General features: G+C 41.9%; 1 protein-coding gene across 1 annotated transcript in view; it reads left to right on the top strand.

Annotated features, from left to right (window-relative positions):
* Nucleotides 1-26,612, top strand: part of MYO10 (myosin X) — a 198,364-nt gene that overhangs the window by 130,193 nt on the left and 41,559 nt on the right. Inside the window, exon 19 of the mRNA XM_042464399.1 lies at nt 26,382-26,506. Coding sequence (XP_042320333.1) covers nt 26,382-26,506 — 125 coding nt within the window. The remainder of the gene's footprint in view (nt 1-26,381; nt 26,507-26,612) is intronic.

Here is a 26,612-nt window from a genome sequence, read left to right as displayed (position 1 = left end):
TCTTTATTTACCCACATTTTTAGTTCCCCATAGGGTTCTGATGTAGCATCATTCTAAGGCACTGTGGAATATTAAAAGGGTGAGAAATTACGAGTGAGTTAAAGGATGAAAATTAAAAGGGTTGTTAAAACTTGTCTTTTCCCTAGTAAAGACAGTAATGCTTGGCAAAGTAGAAGGCAGTAAGAAAAGAGGGAGACTTCATTCCAGATGGATAGACTCAATCAAGGAAAACATGACACTGAGTCTGCAAGACCCGAGGAGGGCTGTTGATGATAAGGTGATTTGGAGCTCTCTCATTTATGGAGTTGTCATAAGTCAAAGCTGACTTGGCAACAGTTAACAACAAACCCTGTGGTCCAGCATTATGAACAAGGAAGCCCATCAGTTCTTATACCATAGACCAGAGGTCAGCTCTTCAAATTTACAAGCCCTCAATCTGAACACAATCCATCAGTCATGTATGCTTAGTCATCCAAAGGATTGCCATTTTGGTTGCCCAGGATTGCAAAAACAAGAGGCCAGTGTGGCTTATGGCTCTCATGACAGTGAGACAATGGATCAGAACTTTAAAGAAGCTTTCCAAGGTGCTGAACCTTCTGTAGACAGACAAAAAAACCAGGACATTTATATAGGAGGATGCAGCTAAAAAAAGTGTAAAGATAGGGAGAGCATTGGTGAAGATGCCTGGGGTCTGTAACATTTATAGGATGGCTAGTTACGCATTGGCGAATGAGGATACACAACTGCATAGCATGTTCGTTCGAATGCGTGTATGTAGCTACAAATATAAAAATAATTACTACAAGTTAAACTGAAATGCGGTATAATTTTTCATGGTGGTGAAATCTGTGGCCGTAGGACTAGTGTGCCTCTTCATTTTGCTGCTCAGGAGTCAACTATTGATGAGTAACTTCATGGCCCCCACTCTCTTTTCTTATGATTCCTCTACCTTTTAAACAGAACTGGGTTGGATAGCCTTTAAATAGACACTTGTATTCTCCAGAGTATGACCTATGGCCACTCTAGGCATCTGTGACTTTCAAGGACTAGGAAACTAGCATGGGGAACAAGATATCAATTCCATTTCCAGGCAGGTCAGTTCAGTATGCTCTGCAGTTTTAGATACTAACCTTTCATCACATTGAACGGGCAACAGGTATTTCACAATCCCAGAAAGCACTGGTCATGTTGCAGTTCATCAGGAAAGAGGAATAGAATTCCCCAAGGAAATGGCTGTACAGTTGGTCCTTCATTTTTGCGGGAGATCTGTTTCAGACCCCCACCCCACCCCCGCATGCAAAAACAGAGGCTCACACATATCCAATCCCTATAGGTTTGAATGGGGTGCGTGCTTGCGAGCGCGCCCCATTGAAAATAATGGAGGTCACCCCTCTGTGAGTATTTAAGGTCGTAGATCCCAGATCTGCAAGTTAGGAGGGCTGACTGTAGTTGTGGACTGCCTCCCTATGAAGCATACAGCAGTTAGAGGCTGAGGTACCATTATTATTATTATTATTATTATTATTAAACTTTATTTCTAGAGCACTGTAATTATTCACAGCGCTGTACAAAGTCGGTAAAATTAAGGAGTATATAAATGCCTGCCCAAGGCGTACACTCTAAGAATATAACAATTAACTAGAGGAATAGATAAAATTACCATGTAGAAAGAAAAGACAAATTAAAAACATCAAATATAAAAGCAGATCACATCACATAACAATACCAATACCTGAGGTCTATAAAGGCCTGATAGGCAAAACCAGCTCAGAAAATTGCCCCCGCCCAACTTCTGCTAACTTTTCTGGCTTTGAAATCTGCTATTTGTTAGACATCTTCCAAATCAGTGCATTAGCTGTGAAGAAACAACATTACTCCACCCACCCACCCCTGCAAAGTATGTCAGGACAAATGTAATGATACGATTCTCCCTCACTTGGATTATCAGCAGAAATGTTTTAGAGGTATGCTGAAGTGTACTTGCCAACCAGTAGAAAAGTAAGACAAACATTGCTGATCCCATAAGAATTCTGACAATGATATATTTGTGTTAAGCAATCCAGGAGTGTTTAATAAGTTACATTTGGTCTCCTCACACCGCCACCACATTACTTTACTCTGAAATCTAACCCTGAAATCATGCAAGGCAAGCTTCATTTTTAAAAAAAGTTTAGTAAGGCAATAAAAAAGTAAATGTTTGATTACATCAGTGGATTGTTCGTTGAGCTGTTTCACATATAACCCTGGAATCTGACATCTTCACATAGCTCTGCACATATTATTCCGTTTTCTCCCATTGCTGGGCAGCTGTCAAACTCTGAAAGGGGTCTTTATTGCTGTCACTTACTAATAGGAAATATAGGCAGTGGGGAGGCAGTTCAGATCGTGAAGAAGCAGCTGGTCTCAGCTCAGTCGGGTGAGGGGGAAATGTGGGTGCTCTCTCAAATGAGTGAATCTATCTTTTCCTTCCCCTCAGAGCCCAGAGCAGTCAGATCTTCATGGTCTGAATTGTTTCTCCCTTCCCCACCAGTAAGAGACAACAGCAGAGGACCCTAGCTACCAGACAGTGGGAGGTTTTTGGATGGAGCACAAGTGCAGGAAAACAACCTTCTGTGCCCCATCCGAAAAGGGCTTAAGCGCATCAGCTACACATACACACACCTAGGTGAGCCACAGGGTGCCAGGTTTAATTTGTCCAGTTTCCCCATAAAAAGTTTTCAGTGTGAATATAAGCATGCAATTGATGAACACACAATATGTGTAGCATTGCCACTGTTCATTTTTTGGTAGGGCTCCTGTGACCTTTAAGAGCTGCATGGCTAGATAAAATGGAACAGATGCAGCTTTCCCCATTGCTGTAAATATATATTGAGGAAAGCTGCAGCTGTTACGTTCCTGGCTGGGGTACAACATATAAACAACACTACCTTTTTGGACAGAGAGATACAGTGATAGGGAAAGCAGCACCTGTTGTATTTCTGCCAGTCATTAAGTTTTTGAAGGCCTATGAGCCTTGTTGCAAACAAGAAAAGGTATCCGGCCCTAGATATATGAATATATAAAATGTACTCTTGAAAGAGAGCTGAGATTGCCACAACTTTCCCACAAAGTATGGACAGAAAACGGGGTTGTGTTTGGGCTTGTTCACACACGGTCCAGATTGTAACAGTTACCCATGCAGTAGAAAGGGGGGACTGGCCTTACGTGCCTTGGTTTCTTTTAGGTGCTTTCACTGTACATTTGATCAGCTCTAGGGAATGTGACCTTTATTATTATTAAAAGTTAGCCTCATTCATTTGTTTGTTCCATTAATAGGGATTTGTGCGGAGAAATGCTTAAAGTATGTGATGCCAAAAAAGAAAGAAAAATATTTGAATTGAATTGTCATGAGAAAATGCATGGCTGTAACTTGGGGGTATATCTCAAAATGACTCTAGTTAACATTAATGTGTAATAATGTAATTATGTTAACAGATGAACAAAGCCATCAAAAGTTCTTCACCATTATCACTGCATTCCTATTTCACAATTTTTTTAAAAATGTACCAAGTAATTATCTTTTAATATACTTAATTGTGATCAGCAGATTTCCAGGCCTGCAGCTTTTTAATGGTCTAATGGAGAGATAAAGCAAATGGCTGAAAGAATTTCTCCACTCCCCAGAGAACCACTGATAAGTGCCAACTCTTGTGTGGTGTCAGCTTTCCTACTAGATGAATAGCTGCCCCAGATTTAGCTGAAAGAACAAGAGTACCCATGGAGAGTGTGCCAGCCACCTCAAATTGTGCTTATTACAGCTTTTTAAAAGGCTTTCTATGCACACTAAGTACAGCATGATAGACTTCAGTCCAAGCAGTGTTTGTAAAGAAGTGGTTTTGTTCAGAAGGATTCTGAAAGAAAATTATTTGGAAAATGAATCAACCCAAACATTAGAACTTCTTTTTACTGTAGGAAATCAAATGTCTAGTCCTATGCATGTTTACTCAGAGCCCCCACTGAATTTGATGGAATTTATCTCCCAAAATATCCCATACATTTCAGACCTTAAATGCAAGGAGCTAGCCAGCATGGCATTGTGGTTTGAGTATTGGACTGTGACTCTGGAGATCCTGGGTTCGATTCACTGCTCAGCCATGAAACCCACTGGGTGACCTTGGGCAAGTCACATGCTCTCAGCCTCAGGGGAGGATAATGGCAGACCTCCTCTGAACAAATATTGCCAAGTAAACCCCATGAAAAGGTTGCCTTAGGGCAGTGATGGTGAACCTTTTCGAGGCCAAGTGCCCAAACTGCAACCCAAAACCCACTTATTTATTGCAAAGTGCTATGTCCCGCTGGCTTTCTAGTAACAAACTCTGGCAAACTCTGTGCTGGGACGATGGCACATGTGCCCACAGAGAGAGCTCTGAGTGCCACCTCTGGCACGCGTGCCATAGGTTCGCCATCACTGCCTTCGGGTCACCATAAGTCAGAAATGACTCTAAGGCACACAACACATACAAACACATGGGTATGATTAAATTTCTCCCTTGAAATTAATGGGTCTCTAAAGTGCCTCACTTGACAGCCAAAATCTGTTCCAACACAGACTGCAGATAAAAATAGTACTTTTCTAACTTTATCCTCTCAGTGTTTCTAGCAGTTTACTGGTGGTCCATACTGATGACTCAACAGATCCCTTTAAACAGGTGCATCTGTTCCACTGAAGGACAATAAGATTAGTTACTGTCAATCCTTTGCTAAGTTGGGAGCTAACTCATAATTGGTTTTCTGCTAACTTGGTTGTGTTTTGCCAGCTAGCAACAGAGACATGAAGCTTCAGCCATCTCTTACCATTGGCTGAAGGGAAGACATAAGAACGCTGGAACCTTGCTACTTCCTGTACACCCCAACTATACACTGTGAAGTCAACTCATAAGAAAAATTCAAGGCAAATCTTTGGTGCTTCTGTTACATGTTGTTGTTAGCTGCCCTTAAATTGGTTCCGACTCATGACAACCCCGTGGATGAGACATCTCCAGGAATCCCTTTCCTCCACTTCTTTGCCTAGATTCTGCAAGCCTTTGCCCGTAACCCCCCTGACTGAGTCTATCTTCCAACTCTATGATTGAATGTATGATCTGGTTTGTGGTCTTCCTCTCTTTCTTCTATCCTCTACCTTTCCTAGCATTTTTGTTTTTTCTAGTGATCCATGCCTTCTCATTATGTGGCCAAAATGCAATAGTCTCAACTTGATTATCTTTGCTTCCAAGGTGAGCCCTGATCTGGTCTGTTCAAGAACCTATCTGTTTGTCTTCTTGGCAGTCCATGGTGTCCCAAGTACTGTTTTCCAGCACCAAATTTCAAATGAATTGATTTTCATTCTGTCTGTTTGCTTCGCTATCCAGCTCTCACATCCATACATGGTAATTGGGAATACAGTGGCCTGAATGATTTTGACTTGAGTGCTCAGTTGTATGTCTTTGCTCTTCTGTATCTTTTCCAGTCCTTTCATAGCTGCCCTTCCCATTCCTAGTCTTCTTCTTATTTCTTGACTGCAGTCTCCATTCTGGTCAATGTTTGACCCTAGATATGGGAATTCTTTATTTCAATGTCCTTGTTGTCTAAATTGAATCTGGGTATTTCTTCAGTGGTCATTATTTTTGTTTATGTTCCAATTCCTGAATGTTTTCTGCTAATATTATGGTGTCGTCCACATATCTTCGGTTGCTTCCTCCTATCTGATGGTTTTTGCTTTCTTCTTCAGTTTAACTCTGATTTTTATTATGAGCAGTTTGTGGTCTGTGCCACAGTCAGCTTCTGGTCTGGTTTTGGCCACAAGGATAGAGCTTCTCCATCTTCTACATTCATTTACGTAATCTGTCTGGTTTTTGTGTTTACCATCTGGTGATGTCCAGGTGTATAGTCTCCTATCTGGCAGTATGAAGCAGGTATTTGCAATGAATAGATTATTGGCCTCACAGAATTCTATCAGATACTCTGGAGTTTATCGCATTCAGCTTAGAACGGCCCTTGAGCGTTCTTAAAGGGACCATTCTGGAGACGGGAGGCAGCAGGGAACACTGTATATCACACAGCGGGAATGCTGCCACCCCCGAGCGTTCCCCTTCCATTCTGGAAGCATTCTAGAAGTCCGATTTTCAAGAACGCTAAGCGTTCCCTGCTGCCTCCCATCCCCAGAACGGTCCCTTTAAGAACGCTTAAGGGCCGTTCTAAGCTGAATGCGATAAACTCCTCTCTTTCTTTATTTCTTGTTCTTAATCTAAAACTTCCTACTGTTTTTGATTCTTTTTTGTTGCCAACTTTAGCATTCAAGTCTCCAATGATTAGTTTGAAATTTGTGATTACATGTACATGTAGCTTAGTGCATTCTCTACAAACCATGGTTAACAATTGAGGTGTTTGTCTCAGGAAAGTGTGTTCTTCCCCCTTTTTCTCTATTTTACAGATTTCTCCTCCCCCCCCCCCCCCTATTTGCCATAAACAGGAGTTTACATTACAAATGCTAGAGATAGTTAATGCCAACTGGGGATCCCAGCATATTTAGAATTTGAGAACAGGACATGCACATCTAGTTTAAGAGAAAAGTTGGATATTATTAAATATAGTTGGTGTCAGCTGTCTTATACTGAAATTGGCCTTAGAAGACTACTTACACAATTAGCTATATACTGCCATAATGAAGCCCTAATACTAAATTATAATAAAAACAAGATACTTGTTTTTTCAATGAAAAAAACCTAGTCATAAATGGCAAATAAATGGTGTAACAATCGAGCAGGTAAATAGCTTTAAATACCTAGGAGTAGTCTTTCAGGCATCGGGGCATGGAAACTCCAGGCAGAATTGGCAATTAAAAGTGCATACAGGAACATTATTATTATTAATATTAATATTATATTTCTTGCCTCTCCCTATGGATCAAGGTGGGATTATAACTAGATAAAATACAATCAACAATACGGCACAATACAAATAATATCAACAATGGTAATTTAAACAAAAATTAGCCCTCGTAATACAATAAACAGAATTATAAGTTAAAATTCTTATCTAAACATAGTCAGTGAGTTGGAGTAGAGGTGGATAAAGCTATTTCTTCTTCGTGGTCTCTTCGAATCATACAAATGGGTTATTTCTGCGCATGCGCAGCAAACTCGGAAACTTCTAGAATCTCTGGGCAGAAAGTCATGTAACTTTCTGCAGTCTCTTTGCAACTTTTTGGCGGTAGCCCCGCCCATCCCGTATATAAGCCCCTGGTGGCCCGCTCTTCTTCAGTTCCTTCATTCCGCCGCACAAGCAGCTCGAGGAACTATGCTCTGTACACGTCTTAGAATCTCTGACCAATTGGACATTTGACCAACGGACCAGACTTGACCATTCTTTCGATTGCCTTAGGATTTGTTCTGCTATCTTCTCCTTTGTTCAGACCACGGACCAGCCTTCACCACTCCTCGAAAGCCTGCTTGTCAGAGAGGTACTACCCCTGGCCCCTGGCCTAATGGCTTCCTTCAAGCAATGCATAAATTGCGGGGTTAAATTCCCCATTTCGGACGGCCACGACAAATGCGTCCTGTGCCTGGGGGAGGGCCACGTTCCGGGATCTTGCAAGCACTGCAAGGCCATGACGGCTCAGGCCCTAAAGAATAGAGACCAAAAACTTAAGGCGTCTCTATACGACAAGGTCTTTAGACCTACAACATCGGAGACTCAGCCGCCCACTTCTGAGGCCCCAAAGACAAAGGCGGACAAAGCCTCAAAGAGGGCTCATCCCGACAAACAAAAGCCCCCTAAACCACCAAAGGAGGGCCGAGACTCCAGGCGAGCTAGGTCGGTGTCCCCGCCGCCAAAGACTAGACGCAAGGGTCCACCAAGCACCGTGTCGGTGCCTCCACCGGATCCCCGGCCCATGACGACTCCCATTCCGGAGATTTCCTCTGGATCAGCACCTCCGCCCCTGGAGCCGAGGGTTTTGATCTCTTCACACCTCACCGTCCAGGAGCCAGATTTGCAGATAGTAAACCTGGCCAACTCATCGGAGTCCGAGGGCGAAATACCGGACTCAGATGCACCAATCTCACCACAGAGACAGAGGCAGCTATCTCCATCACCATCCCGTTCTAGACGAGACAGAATTTCACCAACCCGTGGTAGACGAGATAAGTCTCCACCTCCGATAAGAGACAGGGCCACATTGGGAACTGAGGCCGACGAAGCCCTCGACAAGGGCCGCCGGGACCGCTCCCCATCATATGACCAACCGGATAAGGCCCTTTTTGATACTTACCCTGACCTCATCTATGACTACCAGACTGGTCAGTATTTACTCCCAGTAGACGCAGACCATCTGCGCCGGAGGATTCCGGGCCCGACTAGAGTGAGGCCTCACTCTCCGCAACGCCGTTCCACCCGTGAGAGGTCGGAAGAGCCTATAAGACGTCATTCTCCAATCAGGGAGCCGTCACCTGTAAGCCGCAGAGACAGCAGGTCTCCTTCGGGGTCCCGCTCCCGATCTGTGTCACCATCTATTCAGCTAGACTCAGAACAGCCTTTGGCCTTTGGTTTACCAGACGTTCCATCTCCTACCGATGATGTCCGCGCCTTCTCTGATAAGATTATCAGAATGGCCGACGCACTCAAGCTAGAGGTGTCCCATCCGGACGACGACGCCCTCGATCCGGTGGAACGCCGGATCCATGGCTGTGCTCCCGCTCCACCATCCCTGGCGTTCTTACCATCCCTAGAAAAAATCGCCAAGAGATCATGGGACACACCAGCGTCTATAGCTTCCACATCCAGGAAGATAGAGAACCTGTACAGGGTTACTCCTTCAGGACCGGCTTGGCTGTTCAACCACCCCAAACCTAATTCGGCAATAGTAGAGGGCTCTCAAACCTCCTTTGCTGCTCGTCCCTTTCGATAATTCCGGCCTGTTCAATAAAGAGACTGATGAAAAGCTGAGCTTTAGGTACAGAATGAAAACAGCAGCCAGAAAACATGGCATGTCTGCTTCCAGCTCTAGACCTCAAAGGCAACGTTACAGTGGCCAACGTGGCTGGTTCCATCACGGGCAACAACGCTCCCACCAGCCGGAACGACAGTTCCAGCCCCAGGACCCTGGTCATCAAGGCGGCCGGTCTCGTTCTCCTTCCCATCAAGACCGTCGCCAACAACCGCAAAACCGCTACCAGCAGGGCTACAAAAAGAAAGACATCAGAGGCAAGAAAAGGTTCTGAAGTTCTCCTGCGCACTTCGTCACTTCCCCGGCAAACAGCCTACAGCCCTTCTTTAAAACCTGGGCATCCATCACTACTGACTCTTGGGCCCTTAACATAGTTCGAGCGGGTTATGCCCTAGAGTTTTCTCAGCTCCCCACTACCGGAGCCATTATTACCACCGTCCCCTCGGACACCCTTCTCGACGAAGTGCACTCTCTCCTGGACAAGGGCGCTATCGAGCCCGTACACCCTTCACAGGCTCGATACTGCTTCTTTTCTAAATACTTTATTGTCCCTAAAAAACCTGAGGGCCTTAGGCCTATTTTGGACTTGCGAGCACTAAATTCCTTCATAGTCTACAAACGCTTCAGGATGGTAACTCTCGCTTCTATTCTACCACTCTTACAGAAGGACTCCTGGTTCGCCACGCTTGACCTGAAGGACGCCTATTTTCATATCGCGATACGAGACAGTCATCGAAGATTCCTCGCCTTTACCGTCGGAACAGATTTCTTTCAGTACAAGGTCCTTCCGTTCGGTCTGTCTTCGGCACCAAGGATCTTCACGAAATGCATGGCCCCCGTCGTGGCTTATCTTCGTCAGCATGATATCGTAGTCTTCCCTTACCTGGACGACTGGCTGTTCACCGCACCGTCAAAAGAGTCCCTCCGCCATCAAATGGACTTTGCACAAAGTCTTCTGACATCACTAGGCCTTCGAGTCAATCTCGAAAAATCACATTTGACTCCGTCCAGACAGATCGACTTTATAGGAACACTATTGGACTCAGAGTCAGCCAAAGCCTACCTCCAACTATCCAGATTTCAAACTCTGTCAACGGCTATACGGGCTTGCCTATGATACGGACACTTACCAGCCTGTGTGGTACAAGTAACAATGGGTCATCTAGCCTCCACAACCTTCGTTACACCCTGGGCAAGACTCCGCCTCAGACCAGTACAGTCTTGGTTCCTCTCAGCCTTCAATCCGGTGAGGGACCAACCAGGAAAGATTCTCACCATCCCAAGAAAGGTCCAGTCTTCCCTGAGATGGTGGCTCCAGCCAGACAACGTCTGCTCCGGTATGCCCTTCACCCCTCCCCAACCAGAGATAACTCTGACTACAGATGCATCTCTGCAGGGATGGGGAGCCCACGCGGTGGGTCTGACCGTCAAAGACAAGTGGACCCGCAAGGAGTCCAGCCTCCACATCAACGCACTAGAGATGCTGGCGGTGGAAAAATCACTAAGAGCATTTCAGAATCTACTCTCCCACAAGGTGGTGCTCCTCCTAACAGACAACACCACGACCATGTATTACCTCAACAAACAGGGAGGTACGAGATCAAGGACTCTCTTACGCATCACACTTCAAATCTGGGAATGGTACATTCGACACAGCATCATGCTCCAGTACATTCATCTTCCAGGAGACGAAAACGTCTTGGCAGACCAACTGAACAGATCTCAGACAACATGCCACAAATGGAAACTACACCCAGACGTAGTCTCCTGTCTTTTCCAACGCTGGGGCACGCCGTCGGTAGACCTATTTGCTTCCCCCAGCAATGCCCAACTGATCAGTTACTGTTCACGGGTTCGTGCACCAGGCTCTCTGGGAAACGCCTTCCAATTTCAATGGACAAACCGCTTCCTATACATGTTCCCCCCCTTTCCACTGGTGACCAGAATACTAGCAAAGATACTAATGGACTCCATGGATGCAATTCTGATCACTCTGTGGTGGCCCAGGCAACCATGGTTTGCCCCTCTGCTCCAACGGGCCCAAGATCATCTTCGCCTACGGTACCGGGCCGACCTACTCTCCCTCCACGATGGACAAGTTCACCATCCAGAGATGCATTCTCTCCCATTGGTGGCATGGAGGATTCGATCTTGACTTCTCTTCCACCAGGCGTACAGGACATAATTAGGGCAGCTCAGAGACCTTCTACCCAGAGATCCTATGCATACAAATGGGACAAGTTTCTCACCTTTTTACAAACCAAGGACATTCTACCATCCAGTGTTTCCATTCCAGTAGTCCTGGACTTCCTCATGACGTTGGCCGGGGCAGGCCTCTCTTTAAGCTCTATTAAGGGATACCTGTCTGCCATTTCTTCCCACTACTTGTTTCAGAACAAACCTTCTCTATTTAGAGATCCCCTCATAAAAAGATTTCTAAAAGGGTTTAATAATTTGCACCCACCTGTTCTAAACCCTCCACCGCAGTGGAGTTTGGACATTGTTTTGGCTCGATTAGTATCTAAGCCGTTTGAACCTCTAGCCACCACAGACTTGAGACTCCTAACGTAGAAAACGGCCTTCCTTGTAGCCATCACATCAGCCCGCCAGGCTAGTGAACTGTGCGCCCTCAGGATAGACCAACCCTTTCTCCGATTTCACAGAGACAAGGTAGTGCTTCGTACGGACATTACTTTTTTACCAAAGGTGGCGTCTGTTTTTCATATGAACCAGGACATTGTTTTGCCCACCTTGGCTTCTAACCCGACCACGGACTATGAACGCCAGCTCCACGCCCTGGATGTCCGCAGGGCACTGGCGTTCTATTTAGACAGAACTTCCACTTCTAGGCGTTCAGAGAGACTGTTTGTATGTTACTCTGAAGCCAAAATAGGGCTACCTGTTTCGCCACAGAGGTTCTCCAAGTGGGTGTCCAACACCATTTCCCTCTGCTACGAACTGGCGGGTAAGCCCTTACCAGGCCGGGTTGGAGCCCACGCAACAAGGGCGGTGGCGGCATCCTCAGCCTTTTTGACAGGGATCTCGCTTGAGGATGTATGTAAAGCTGCTGCCTGGTCCCAGCCATCAACATTTATCAAGCACTATAGGCTGGACGCCAGGGCCAGACATGATGCAGCTTTTGGGAGGGCAGTGTTACTCTCTGCTCTTCATTGAAACCTTTATACTGTTAATAAATTACACAGTTGTTTGGTTTACATACTTTATTGTTGATTGTCTCATTGTTGGTTCTTGACACTCCCTCCTCCATTGACTACAGCTCGCTAGTCTAACCCATTTGTGTGATTCGCAGAGACCACGAAGAAGAAGGACAGGTTGCTTACCTGTAACTGTGTTTCTTCGAGTGGTCATCTGCGAATTCACACAAACCCACCCATCCATCCCCTCAGTGTCTGCTCATTGACAACGCTTGCTGCCGCGCTGATTAGCGGCTCATTCGGAACTGAAGAAGAGCGGGCCACCAGGGGCTTATATACGGGATGGGCGGGGCTACCGCCAAAAAAGTTGCAAAGAGACTGCAGAAAGTTACATGACTTTCTGCCCAGAGATTCTAGAAGTTTCCGAGTTTGCTGCGCATGCGCAGAAATAACCCATTTGTATGAATTCGCAGATGACCACTCGAAGAAACACAGTTACAGGTAAGCAACCTGTCCTTCTTTTTACACAGGGTCCGATGGGAAGGCCCACCAGAAGGGCTTTTTCTATACCAGAGGAGGACAATAAATGCTTGCCACTATACAAGTTTTTGCAGTCATCTCAGTCTTGCTATATGGAGCCCGAATTTGTACTTATTATAATTTCAATAAGTCTTGAGATATTACAGACAAAATTTCTGAGAGGTATATTTTCTTTGCCATGTTGTGTGTTAAATACAGCAATGTGTCTTGAGACCGGATCACCATCAAAGCACAAGTGTGGATTCTAATAATTAATTTCTGGCTTAAACTTATGTTTATTCCATGTAGGTTGGCTCCACTGGTTTTATCAGATAAGTACTCCTCCTCCTTGAAATCAGTGATGTAGATTCTCTCAGATAACCTTGATACAAATGGGCCATGAAAGGGCAATATCAGCCTTTAGACAGCATATCTGGAATATAGAATTACAGAACCACAGGGGTAAAATTAGGAATATTCCAGTTTTAGGAAGATTGGAAGTGACTTTTGCTAGGCCAACCTATTTGGCCAAGCTAACAGCACCCAAACTTAGGGCACCCTTCACTACAGCTTGTTTTAACATCCTTCCTTCTGCAGTTTTGGAAGGAAAATATAAGAAGCTCCCTTATGAGAATTGGACATGCTTATGTTCAGATACTTCAGTTGAATCACTTCTTCACATCATGTTGCAGTGCCCGTTCTATCAAGGTGTGAACTCCTCTTTAATTTACCCAATTTTACAAAAATTCCCAGGATGAATAGTACTTGACATTACTGCTTGAGGATGCAGACTCACAAATAATTGAGAACATGACTTGATTCTGTGTAGCTGTCATTGCTACACACAGACAGATCACTAAGGACCAGAATTATTGTTAACAGTTGGAAATGGGATGCTAGAAGATAGGCCCCTCCATCCTGGTGTGAGGCGCTACCTGTCTATATGCACGTGTGTGTTTTAACTGATTTTATGTAGATGTACTGCTATATTTGTAAATTTGCTTTTACTGATTAATATTAATATATATATTTAGATACTTTGGTCAAAGACCGTAAATAAAATTGATTGATTGATTGATTGATTGATTGATTGAGTTGGCATCAGTGCAGATTTAATGGTAATCCAAGCAAACAGGAGAGAGTTAACGTTGGGAGGGAAGAGGAAGCAGGCATATTGCCAAGTGATCTGGTAATTTCTTTCAAACTGTTACAAAAAGCACCAGCCAACCCTTCTCCTAAGCACATTACTGGGGGAAATGTCCTTTTTAACATAGAGGGATTAAATGAGGTCCTTCACTAAGAGCAAAACGGACATTGGTCCAAAACACACTGTAGAAATAACCAAGTTTAAGACCACTTCAACTGCCCTGGCCCAATGTTAGGGAATTCTGGGAACTGTAAATTTGTGAGACATTTAGCCTTCTTTCTCAAAGAGCTCTGGTGCCAGAGTAAACTACAATTCCTAGGATTCCCTAGCACTGAGCCAGAACTGTCTTAAACTGGATTATTTTTGTAATGTGTTTTGGACCATAGTTCCTGATTGATACACATGGTACCAAGGTAATTCTAAAATCACTGCTAGTCAGATTCTTTTAGGAATCCCACCTTTCTGTAAGAATGCCTCCAAAGACTAGCCATGCAAGAAGTGCCCAGCTGTTGTTAAGAATAGAAGCTGTGTGATGAAAACCGGCAGGTGGCAGTATGATTTGCTCCCCATCCTCCTGTGTATTAAAAAAGCGGATCTATATTGAGAGATCAGGGTGTAACCTAGGAGCCCTGCATCACAATTAGGTTGTGAGAGTGGCAGGGTCACTAGGTTCCTTAGTCTCAGCTCACAGAGTCAGAATTTGGAATGAAAGAAGCTCTATGCATTTATCAAGGGAATGGGGGCAAATTTGGCCTTTGAATGTTGCCTGGCCCTTGGTTTCCTAGCAACACAAAGCTACTCGGTCAAATATTTCCTAGGTTTCCTAATTTACACATATTAAATATTAGCTGTGTGCTGAGGCTGGCTAATTTCCTGTTACGACTTCTTGGCCAATTTTACTAATAAGCCAAGGACAAAGTTCAGAGTAGTATTTAATTGCTTCCTTGTCTCTTTTCCAAAACTTGCTGGAATCAGGAATGTTTACCTGTTGGATAAAGGTCCGATCTTCTTCTGCAACAGGATTGTGTATATCTAGACCCTTTTTGCTCTTTGAATTCAAATGCAATCTTTGCAAGAATGAGTTAGTCATTAAGAAGCATGTTTTGCTTTCATAAAATAGGGTAATTTTGAATTAGTGTAGTTAATAACAGCAAATGCTGGAGGGCAGCAATGTGAGTGAAACCAGTGCAGAATTGATGTAACACTTGTGGTGGGTAGGAAACATCATCACAGATGGTACTGACTTATATCATCTGAGAGTAGATCTACACAATGTGTGGTCTACCCAGTCAAACACAGCCCATGGTGGTCCACCAGACACTCAGTAAATTTCCTGATTTTGCTGCTAGTCTGGGATTAGGAAAAGCAGGAGTTGGTTCAGCACCTGAAAGACCACAGAACATGGCTGATGGTTAGCAGTTGTTTAAACAAAGTTGAGCAAGAAGCAAATACCGTACTCAAGTTTTATTTGTTAAAATGTTCAACATGTTTCAAAGACGTCTATCATTCCTTCATCAAAGGCAGACTCTGGTTAAATGCATTTAAAATAGATAATTGCATAAAAATGATTGCCCCCAGCTTTTTTTAAAGAATATGTAACTATAAATACTGAAAAACAATTAATTTCTATAGCACTTATATTCCTTATAAAAATACTTGAAAAGTTACATAAATTCCTTGTAAATACTGCAAAAGTATACAGTATTGACATTCAGAGGATTATACACTAATTGCAAACATAAAAGACCTGAATTCTTTCCCATGAAAGAGAAAAGTGTCTTCCATGGCTACTCTTACCACATTGCATACAGAAATAAAACAGTTCTGTTATATATTAAACGTTCTTCCTTCTGCTGTATAAAAATTGGTCTCTTACCAACCTGATAAGAGTTTGTGCACTCTGGAAGCGACTGAGAAGTCAGAAAACATATGAGAACTCTCCATGTAGTTCCTTTCCTTTGTAGATTTATATCTTTAGACTAACCCCATGTGAATAAGTCTCTTTACCCAAGAAAGTAACTACATTAAGGTATACCACTTGTGAAAATATAAGTACTGAGAACACTAAAGGACATAAAGCAGTCATAACAGTCTAATAAAATCTGAGATTCCAAATCCTCATTTAAACCAGTAGGACAACCTTTTCAGTTTCAGAGTCCGGAATATCTCTCATCTGAACAGAAACCTTTTTTTATCTTGTTAAAACTTTTCCACTACTCAGCAAGTTAAATCTGACACTGATATTTCATAAAACATCTACCCAAAACAGCACCTATCTTATTCAGGCAAATGTTGCATTGATATACATATGGGTGTCCTAGAACCAAACCCCAGCAGATACCAAGAGCCCACTGTAGTTCCATTGAACAAGCTTATTGGTTTCATCTATGTACAAAGGCTATGCTCTAGCTACAATTGGCAAGAAGTGTTTGGTCAATATTGTACAGGAAGAAACCAAAAAAAAAAAAAAAACCACAATTACTTTAAATGCAAGTTTATTTTAATTATGCACCATTTAGGAAAGACTTGCTGCTTTTCAACTGTTTCTTTGTTACTGACTAATAAGAATAATCCGCAGGCTACAAAAAATATTTTTAAAATATGTGCATGTTTTTTTCAGTGGAAGACAGGTAGAAAAATTTTTTTAAGTTTGTCATTCAATTAAATAAACTGTTAGATCAGCAAATCTATAACTCTGCTTGGTTTTTAAATTCTGCAGGCTAAGGTTGCCAGCTGTAATTTGTTGATTGTTAAACTAAAGCTTAATGTAGGGTTTTGAAAACCCTAATAAAGGCTTTTAATATAGAGTAAATTTTAAATCAAGTTTAAATATACTTGTTTTTAATTTGTGGAGGCCATTCTGGCCCTAGGGTACATAGGAAATGAAAAATATTTAAAAAAAATAATTTACCTTCCAACTGGGATTAGAAATGTCTGCATATTTAATTCTAAGTCATCTGCATATTTAATTCCAAGTCATTCCATAAAGGCAACTGTATTAAGTTTTCTGATAATGTGGGAATTAATTTAAATTTAATTGGTTAAAACACAAATAATGCTAGATGATGATTTAATTGGCTTACAGCTTCAGTATCTTAACCTGCTATGTTCAAAACAAGTATACATAGAAGTGAGGTTTGCATGTGAAGTAAGCAAGTATCTAAGTTGGAGAGGTCAGGACAAGGCAAGAATCTGCCAGGATATCAAAGATCACTTGAAAATCTATCCATATGGTTTAAAGAATCTCCTACTGCTAAGAGGTGTAAGTGCCATAAAATCTCTGACATTAGTTTGTATGCAGTGCAGGGAAGAGTGCATCTGTTACTTTAAAGCAGGGATATTGTGTTAGCAATGGCACAGTCTTTATTCAGACACGTGGCCCAGACCTCCTGCCCATTGCCATAAACAATGATGTGCCTGCCTTTTGGTCATTGGGAGTTAGGTGGGAGAGGACAGCTGTCTCTTAATTAGTGTTTCACAGCATGATTTTGTCAAATGGGCAAATCTGTGACTAGCCAGAAGCCTGATTGATTTTTCTTCAGCGGAAGACCACTGACCGATAACAGTGAGGCAAAAAGGGGAGAGGCCAGATTGAGGCTTATCCAGAAGGGACTGTAGGCTTTAATTAGGATGACCTGAGAAGAAATGGGAACAGCATTTTCACAGGTGGAGAGGAGGGTCTGTCCAGGTTTCCAGCTGGGATCTGTGCTCGGATTCCTGCTGCCAGTTCTTGTAAGATTTGTCAGCCCTAAAGCTAAAGGAAAAGCTTAAACCACCTCTTCGCCTCAGTACCTTTATTATTTTAAACAGTGTCTGTTTCTCATGGGTAGAAAGGCATCCCATGGGTCCTGCTCAGTTTATTGGCCCTGGCCTTTAGGTGAGTGCACATAACCACACACACATGTGTAAAATTAAGGTGCGTTGAACACTGACATATTATACCTGAATCTTAGGGCCCATACAGATAAGCTAAAATAAAGCTGCTTTGGGTCACTTTGGAGGTATGCTATTTAAATGGCATCTTAAGAGTCCAGAAGCTGTGCCAAAGCGACGCTCCAGTCCTTAGGACTGGAGCGTGGCTTTGATGCAGCTTCTGGCCTCTTAGGACACCTGCATCATTTAAACAGCATACCTCCAAAGTTACCCGAAGCAGCTTTATTTTGGCCTGTCTGTACAGACCCTTAAGTTTACTATAAGACACTTTAAGATAAGACTCATAAACTATTTATAAGATTATAGTTTCTGTGCATATTGACAGTGTGGAGGCAATGTTTTTCTCCTTATGCATACTTATTTTTTAACCTGCTTACAAACATATAGGAGGTGTGCATAAGCCTCATGTTCAGAGTCATTGTGTGCTCTGTAGTCTGTGTCAGTGTTGCCTCAAAAGAGAGCTCTGTTGAAACATATGTTGATCTCCTATCAGTGGCAGAAATGTGCCTGTCAAGGAATGGATCGTGTGCATTTCCCCTCTTTTCCCTAAAGAGATGAACAATCCCTATACACAAAATAGAAACACACACACACACACAGAGTCTGCTTCCTTCATTACATTTATATCACTGTACTGTAGCATGTTCAAGGCTAGTGATTTTATAGCAGGAAAGATTTTCTATTCACAGCTTCATGGGCTTAGGACTAGTGGTAATTCCATGTGATTTGTACATAAAGTAAAGATTTTGTTTGGTTAAAAAAAACCACAAATACAGAGAGAAAAGCAGATACATTGTATTTCATTAACCAGAAAAGCTTTTCTAACAGTTTTCCAGAATTTGTCCAATCTGTCCTCCAGATGTTGGCTTTGTTTGGGTGTGATGGTAATTTTGAGACTGAAGGACATGGTGTCATGCCATACACCTACAAACTAGACAGCAGCTATACCATTCCCCACATTGACCACCACTAGTTCAAACATACTAGCGAAAGCAGTTCCACCATACCAGTGGTGCGACTCAGGCAGACCTTCAGATGTTCGACTGCAAGTCTCAGCAGCCCTAGCCTACACATTAAGGAATATTGGGATTTGCAGTCCAGCAACCTCTAGAGAACTACTGTATATGATTGCTATCTCTGCACTACACCAAGAACATAACTGTTAAATCTCCCTTCTAAAAAGTACCTCATCTATGAAAAAAGTTCCCATTTTGCTTTTCTGTTTAATTGCAATCTTCATTGGGGAAGCTGTCAGGTGGAAGTGGGTTCAGTTTTAGAGAGCTGCAAAATTTAGTTGTTTTGAAATCCTCCGTTCTATACTTCCTTTCTAAGTTCTGCATTGTCATCCAGGTTATTGTTTGGAACTCAGCAGTCAACTTGCTGCCTATTAGTCTCTTAACTGTGTATTGTTTTCCATTTGCCATAAACAAAAGAGAGAGAGAGAGAGAGATTTACTTTATTGAAAATCTTTGTTCAGTCAAAGACTCACTGTAAACTCTTGGGCAAGCCATAAATTAATCACACATCCATAAAATGGGAATATTTGTGGTGAATGAGCTAAGTGCAAAATGGTTTCCCTACAGTTTTTGCTGTGGGAATGCAAATGTAGTAATCACTGTAAACTAGAAGAAAAGTAACAACATTTTTTGCTTCCGTTTCATTTTTATTTGTACTATGGCCTCATTCCCACTATGTTTTAAAGCAGTTTGTAAATCGATTTGAAGTGGTTTAAATTACCCTGGTTCTCACTTGAACTGAATCGCTGAAGCAATTTGGAGAGGGGGTCCATGTGCTACACCCATTTAACCTACATCTTTTTGGTGCTGATTTTTTCCGCATCTTTTTTGATAAATTGATTCCGCGCAAGTGTAAACCACATGCAGATCAGAATCAATTTGAAGAATCGAATTCACAAATCAATTCAGTGCCATTGTGAACGAGATGTGGATCGGAATTGATTTACTATGATGTGATAAGGGATCGAAAACCGAAACATCGTCCTTATTAATTGAACTATTAAGTTCTGTTTGTTAATTGCTCCCATAAATATATATTTTAGTGATTAATTGCATTCTACTGGCATCCATAACAGACTTGTAAGAATTTGTTGTGGTCTTCCACCAGCACATGCTGAGAAAGACTATAAATAAATACAGGTTGAGTTGTTCTTATCCAAAGTTCTGAAATATTCAAAAAAAACCAAAACTTTTTTCTTGAGTGGCTGAGATAGTGACACATTTGCTTTCTGATGATTCAGTGTATACAAACTTGGTTTCGTGCAAAAAAAAATATTTAAAATATTGTGTAAAATTACCTTCAGGCTATGTATATAAAGTATATATGAAACATAAATGAATGTTGTGTTTAGACTTGGGACCCATCTCCAAGATAGCTCATTATCTATGTATATGTAAATACAGGTTTCCAAAATCCAAATCTCTTCTTGTCCTGAGCATTTCAAATAAGAGATACTCAACCTGTAAAAGAAAAGGATTTGGGGTTTGGGGGTAGGATGTCAAGATGTCTGCTCTTGGGAGTTTCCCCCAGTGATCCCTGTTTAGACACCAGCTTCACACTTCATCTGGCTCAAGGCAACTCAGACCAGATAGCTATCAGCTTAAGAGATCATGGGTTTCAAGCACATAAACTCCTAGACAGTTGAAGCCTTGAGCTAAAAAGCCTTCTAGCAAATTTCCAGTTGAGTTGAAAATTACACAACTGTGATTGTGTTGATTTTTTTATTATCTAAAGCTGCTGCCCAGTATGTACTTGCCCAATATACAGTGGCAGTTTCCGCTGAGGGTTATGTTTTGGATAGTATTGTACTAACATTATGCTTCTCACCTTCCCCTTTAATCAGCTTATTTTAGATTTTCTCAATAATCATTTAAGAAATGATTGAGAGAGGTAATACAATGCCTTGTACCCCTTTCACTTTTCCGCATTTTATTTGCATTGCGACCTGAAATTTGGTTTACTTCACTTTTCTGACACAGTAAGAGCATGTTGCACCCTCACAGTGTTGAGTATCCTGTGTATATCAAGTGGTAACACTGCCAATCAAATTCATTTCAATTCCAAATTGTAATAGAACAAAATGTGGAAAAACCAAAAGGGAAGGGGCAAATACTGCAAATACTGGATTAGCTCCTTTTGTGTATGGCAGAAACTAGGTTCATTCAACAAGCTAATACTTTCATTTGCTCTATTGCTTCCAAACCCTTCCTTATAATAGAAGGTATGGGAGTGCTTTATTTACTAATAAATTGTTTTCCAATTACTGAACCCAAGGTTTTGAAAGGAATGGCTGAAATAGATCTGTACAGGCCTATTAGAAATAAACTGTAGTTTCAAAGCTAATTTTATATATAGTTCTTTATTAAGCGAGGAAGGTATCAAGGGGGTTTACAGTGACATTTGGATAGTTATCAATGCTGGTCAAATAGGATTTCTCCATTTAGACCATTTCCCTAAACCTCTTATACAAACGATACAAATGATGGTTTTCAAGTGAAGGTGATATGTCACACTAGCCTGTCAGTACCTTTGTATATATGTTTCTAATGGATGCATTAATGGCTGCAGGTTCATGATGTGAATCCATATTTGTGCACATTGGAAATGTTTAGATTTCCAATGACAAATTGGATTTATTTCCTTGAGGTGTGCTATACCTCGAAATATGGAAGGTAAGAGAGCCAGTGTGGTGTAGTGGTTTGCATATTGGACATTGACCCTGGAAACCAGGGTTTAAATCCCTGTTCGGCCATGGAAACCCACTGGGTGACTTTGGACAAGTCACACACACTCAGACTCAGAGAAGGGCAATGGAAGACTCCTCTCTGAATTAATTTGGCCAAGAAACTTTCATGATAGATTGACCATAGGGTCACTAGAAGTCAGAAATGACTTGAAGACACACGGCAATAACAATGAGTGGTAAACCCATTTTTTAAAAAAACTTGATCAAGTATATATGTCTTCCACATCTGAGCTGATCACTTACTGGCTGTCATCTTATTGGTTAATCAATTGTTGAATGGTGAGTTGGTAAATCTAATGGATTCAGTAGATGTTGTTGTTGTTGTTGTTGTTGTTGTATATTTCTGACTTAGGCTGACCCTAAGGCAAACCTATCACAGGGTTTTCTGGGGCTGAATGTATGTGACCAAGCAGGGGAAAAAACCCTGCTTTCCAGAGTTATAGTCCCAAACCACAACATTGTGCTGGCTCTACCCTTGTTCTTATGTGCCTTCAAGTTGATCCAAATTATTGTGAGCCTATCACAAGTGTTTGGTACACGATTTATTCAGAAGAAGTTTGCCATTGCCTTCCTATACGGCTGCCAGTGTGTGACTTGGCAAAGGTCATCTAGTAGATTTCCATGGTTGAGCAGGGACTTGAACCTTCATCTCCTCAGTCTCAGCTCAGCACTCAACCACTGTACTACTCTGGATGGTCTAGTCTAGTTCTACTCTGTTCAGGACTAAATTAGGAGTTAGACTATAGAGAGCCTTGAAAACTGGGATGAAAGTGAAGCAGTTTGTGTGCTTCTTCCTCCCCTTTGGTCTGTGGTTTCCTCATAGTAGCTTCTCACCAATCATGGTTTGCTATTACATTTAGCTGTAGTTAGTGCTTGCTGTCCAATCCAAAGTTGGAAAGCCTTCAAAATTCTTTGGATTCCTTAGAACTACCCTGAAAGTTTGAAACAGTAGTGTTTTCTCCCATGTTGCAGGAAGGGATTGAGAAAGAATGGCTTGCATGGATTTGAGCCAACTTCCTAGCCATTATACAACCTCAGATACAGACAATGGCGGAGTACATACCGCCACTTTGCGGCGCTCTGCCGCCGCCGCCGGTAGGTCCGCGGGGGAGCCGGAGCCTTCAGACGCCGTGACTCCCGCGCGGACCGAAAAAGAAGCTCCAAAATGGAGCTTCTGTTTCCGTCGCATTTGCGACGTAGCGAGGCGCCAGGGGCGCACTCGCTACGTCACAAAGGACGCGACGCATACGGACGCTCAGCGTCCGATACGCAAAGATGGCGCCGGCCATGTAGAAGGGCCGGCGCCATCTTGTACGGACAGAGTCCGTACTAGGCCCAGGGGTGTCTATAAGAGACGCCCCTTTTTTAAAATGGGACATCCTCCGGACGTCCCAAATGGCGATGAAGAAAGCCCCAGAGAGACTCCCCAAAGACCTTCTCAATCCATGACTTGTACAGGATCACCCACTTCAGAATAATTTACACAATCCAGACCAGATGTGTCCTTGAGTAAGGAGCATGGTGAGGAAAATGCTGTGTAGGCAGAGGGATCCTGATTACTCAGGCAAGTGGGCTGAATCACTGTGCGATAACAGAAAGTAAGCACTGACACCCACTCCAACCAATCTGATTTGGAAGAAAATCTCTCATCAGAGGATGATAAGACTTGTATCTGTGAAATGAACCCATCTTCTGGGCTTTTTCTAGAAGACATAATATTGGGTTGTAATTCAATTGCATTGTAAAATTGTCAGGTAGCCATGTCAGTCATGCCCCAGAGGAATTTCAACAGGGAAGGAATAAATCTTCCTGACTACAAGTGATAGTGCATGAGGAGCAAAGGACAAGGTGTTGTTGTGTTTGATATGTGCCTTCAGGTCATTTTTGACTAGTGGTGACCCTAAGGCGAACCTTTCACAGGGCAAGTTTTTTCTTGGCAAGTTTCTTCAGAGGGGCTTTGCCATTGCCATCCCTTGAGAATGAGAGAACGTGACTTGCCCATGGTCACCCAGTGGGTTTTGTGGCAGAGCAGGGAATTGAACCCTGGTCTCCAGAGTTGTAACCCAACGCTCACACCGCTATGCCACGCTGACTCGCAAAGGTATGCTTCATATGTTTATGTCTTTCCGTCTTGGGTTTGAGTGACTCATTTCAAAGAGACAGTTGAAGAATGCAGTATCTCTGATCTCTGACTTGCCAGTTTTTATCTATTAATGAATAAGCAACAGTCATCAATATTGCTGCTTCAGTAAAGACTCTCCAGTGTGTAAATCCCCTTCTTGGAGATGCAGAGAGTTCTCTCTCTGCAAGAAGGAGCACACAAATCTGTTGCTCTTGCCTCTTTCATTTGCATGTTTTTCTGTCCAGCCCCCCCCCCCTTCCCAAGATCTCATAGCCACACCACACTAATTATCCTCCGAAAGGGAGGGGTTGCCATCGCAACTGAGCACTTTTTAAAGCACCAGGCATAGTGTTCATTATTGTTCAGTGTCTTTAGCCAGGCAGGGAAAAAGGTCAGTGGTGGCAGTTGCTTTCCTTTGGCAAGCCCTTGCGGAAAAAGGAATCCAAAATGTGCCTGTAAAATGGTGAGTGATAACTTAGCTGTCGAGTATCCTTGGAGTTGAGCCCTTTAGTTTTTGATGGGCATTTATTGTTTTGGGGAGCGAGTGCTGGAAAGTATTGAGCTGAATGCCATAGAATGCAAAGCTTCTCTTGGGTTTTTTCTTTCTTTTACTCCGCTTCTCTGAAAGTTTATAGCGAGTTTTACAAACATTTATTCTGTTGTGTTTAAATCTCCATTTAAGCATTTTGCTATACTCGCCTAAAACTACCCTTGTCTCTCCCTGTAAACAGACATGATTTCATGTCATAGATTCATACCTCCTTTCCAGTACCCTGTATGTATCTATCCTGAAACTATTTCAAGGAAAAGTGTTGTGCATGAGGAATTTCTATAAGTTATTAGAAAAGTACTACTTTAACACGTTTAAATTTGCACATTTTATGGCTGTACAAAATGTGTACATTGAAAAGACAACACATAAATTTAAAGGAATGCTTTTCAGAGGTGTATTATTATTATTGTTATTATTGAATTTCATCTATTTCAAAATATTCCTCTTGGTTACACAAGGTGTTTGAACACTTCTGCGTCTTCATCCTGACCACAAAAAAGTCTTTGTTGTGTGTCAGGAATGTTTTATTATTTTAACAATGCTTTATTACTGCATGTGGACATTTTTATGAGACAAAACAGATGAGTAAATTCATTTGGGCTAAAAGCACAGCTCCCATGGTGAAAGGTAAGTATGCATAGCTTGGCATTGGGTTACCACATGGCATTTATTGTCGACACTGTGGCTGCTTTCATGAAGAAGTATGTGTTTGTTTTATACAGAGGTTGGATGTTTGATAAATATATAATGCAGTGTGATTCCATAATTTACAGTGCTGGATTTGCTGCTCAGATCACACCCCAGCTTAATTCCACATTAAAAGCCTTTTATTTATCTTATGTGTACCTGTGTGAACAGCTGACATGCCTTCTGTGTTTGTGTAGGTCTGATCTCTCACTAAGGCTCCAGAACATGTTATGGAAAATCATTGGTTCTTTTGGGACATCAGATACAAACACTTGAGTAATGGGGCTTTGTAACATTTGTCTTTTAATGTGGAGCTGAAAATGACACCCCTGTTAATACAATCTTGCCTTTTTCTTCAGGATCAATAACATTGAACATAGGCTTTAAATCAGTCCTTTCCTCTCTCTCTTCCTGCCTCTCATATGAACCCATTTGTGTGTGCATGTGCCTTCAATTTCCCTGTTGACTTATTTACATATCAGAAAGTATTTTTCAAAACATTGAATGTGAGTTTAACTATAATAAACAGCAATTTACTACTTGTTTTCAGATTATAATTTTCAAAGGTTGTAGTTATCAATAAATGCTTTATTATACAGTTCCCTGCAATCTTCAAAGAAAAGAATAGATGAGGAGCATTTTTCTTTAAGTAAGCCAGTTCTCAGCTATTTCTAAGGAAATTAAACCCATAGTTTGTATCACTGGCATTTGCCTTACAAGTAGGATTTGATTGTTGCCTTGGAATACAAATCAACGCGTTTTAGTTTTCCCAAAGCTCACGATTTACTTTGAGAAGCCATTATATTATATTATTGCCAAGGTTCTTTTACATTGCAGTACTTCTGTCAACAATTTAGGACTGTTAAATAGAAATGAAGGGAAATGAGACCGATATACTGATTGGATTAAACAGTGACTGAAACCCTATGCATGGGTTTGCCTCTGTCATTGTGTCTTTGCTTATTGTATTTGGAAGCAAGGTTGCCACCTTCTCTAACAATAGTTGGACACAGGTGATGCTTTTCTTATTAACTTTCATCATGTCTCCATCTCCCCAAATTCCAAGTTTAGATTTCTGTCTCAGTGTGCTAATAAAGCAAACATCCAGTAAAAATGTTGGCAATTTAGGCATTTAATCATCATTTTATTTTGTAATCATTTCATTTGTGAAGTGATACCTGAGGACATATTCTGTAGTTCTCTTGTCAGGTCTAATGGGTGTTGTATGTCCCCAACCCTTTTAAACAACTGTACTTGGTAGCTGAGTTTAATATCTTCCTAATCTGCAGGGTTGGTATTGGAACATAAGTAGGTTTTACATACGTGTAAATAGTATGTACAATGTGTACATACTATACAAGAAGTATGTATACAAGTATGTAAACAAGAATGAAATATAAAGAGAAAATCAGTTTGGAAATACTTAGTTAAAAGTGATACAATCCAATAGATTTGCTGCAGAATTATGAATCTCTGGCTCTCCCTAAATCATATCTACACAAATTCACTTTTGGCAAACTGTGTTTGTTTTGCTTTTTAGATGCCTGACCAGTTTGATCAGAATGTTGTGCTGAACCAGCTACGTTACTCTGGAATGCTTGAGACAGTGCGTATCCGAAGGGCCGGTTTTCCAGTGCGGAGGCCATTTCAAGACTTTCATAAAAGGTAACCCTCATGTTGAAGGAAAGATAAAAGAAGCAACTTAAATGGGGTATGTATTGTCTAAGCAGAGCAATTTTTAAAAAATGTTTGTTTGTTTGTTTGTTTTCAC

This window comes from Sceloporus undulatus, chromosome 4, assembly GCF_019175285.1.
Source record: "Sceloporus undulatus isolate JIND9_A2432 ecotype Alabama chromosome 4, SceUnd_v1.1, whole genome shotgun sequence".
NCBI lineage: Eukaryota > Metazoa > Chordata > Lepidosauria > Squamata > Phrynosomatidae > Sceloporus > Sceloporus undulatus.
This window is presented reverse-complemented; position numbering and strand designations above follow the sequence as displayed.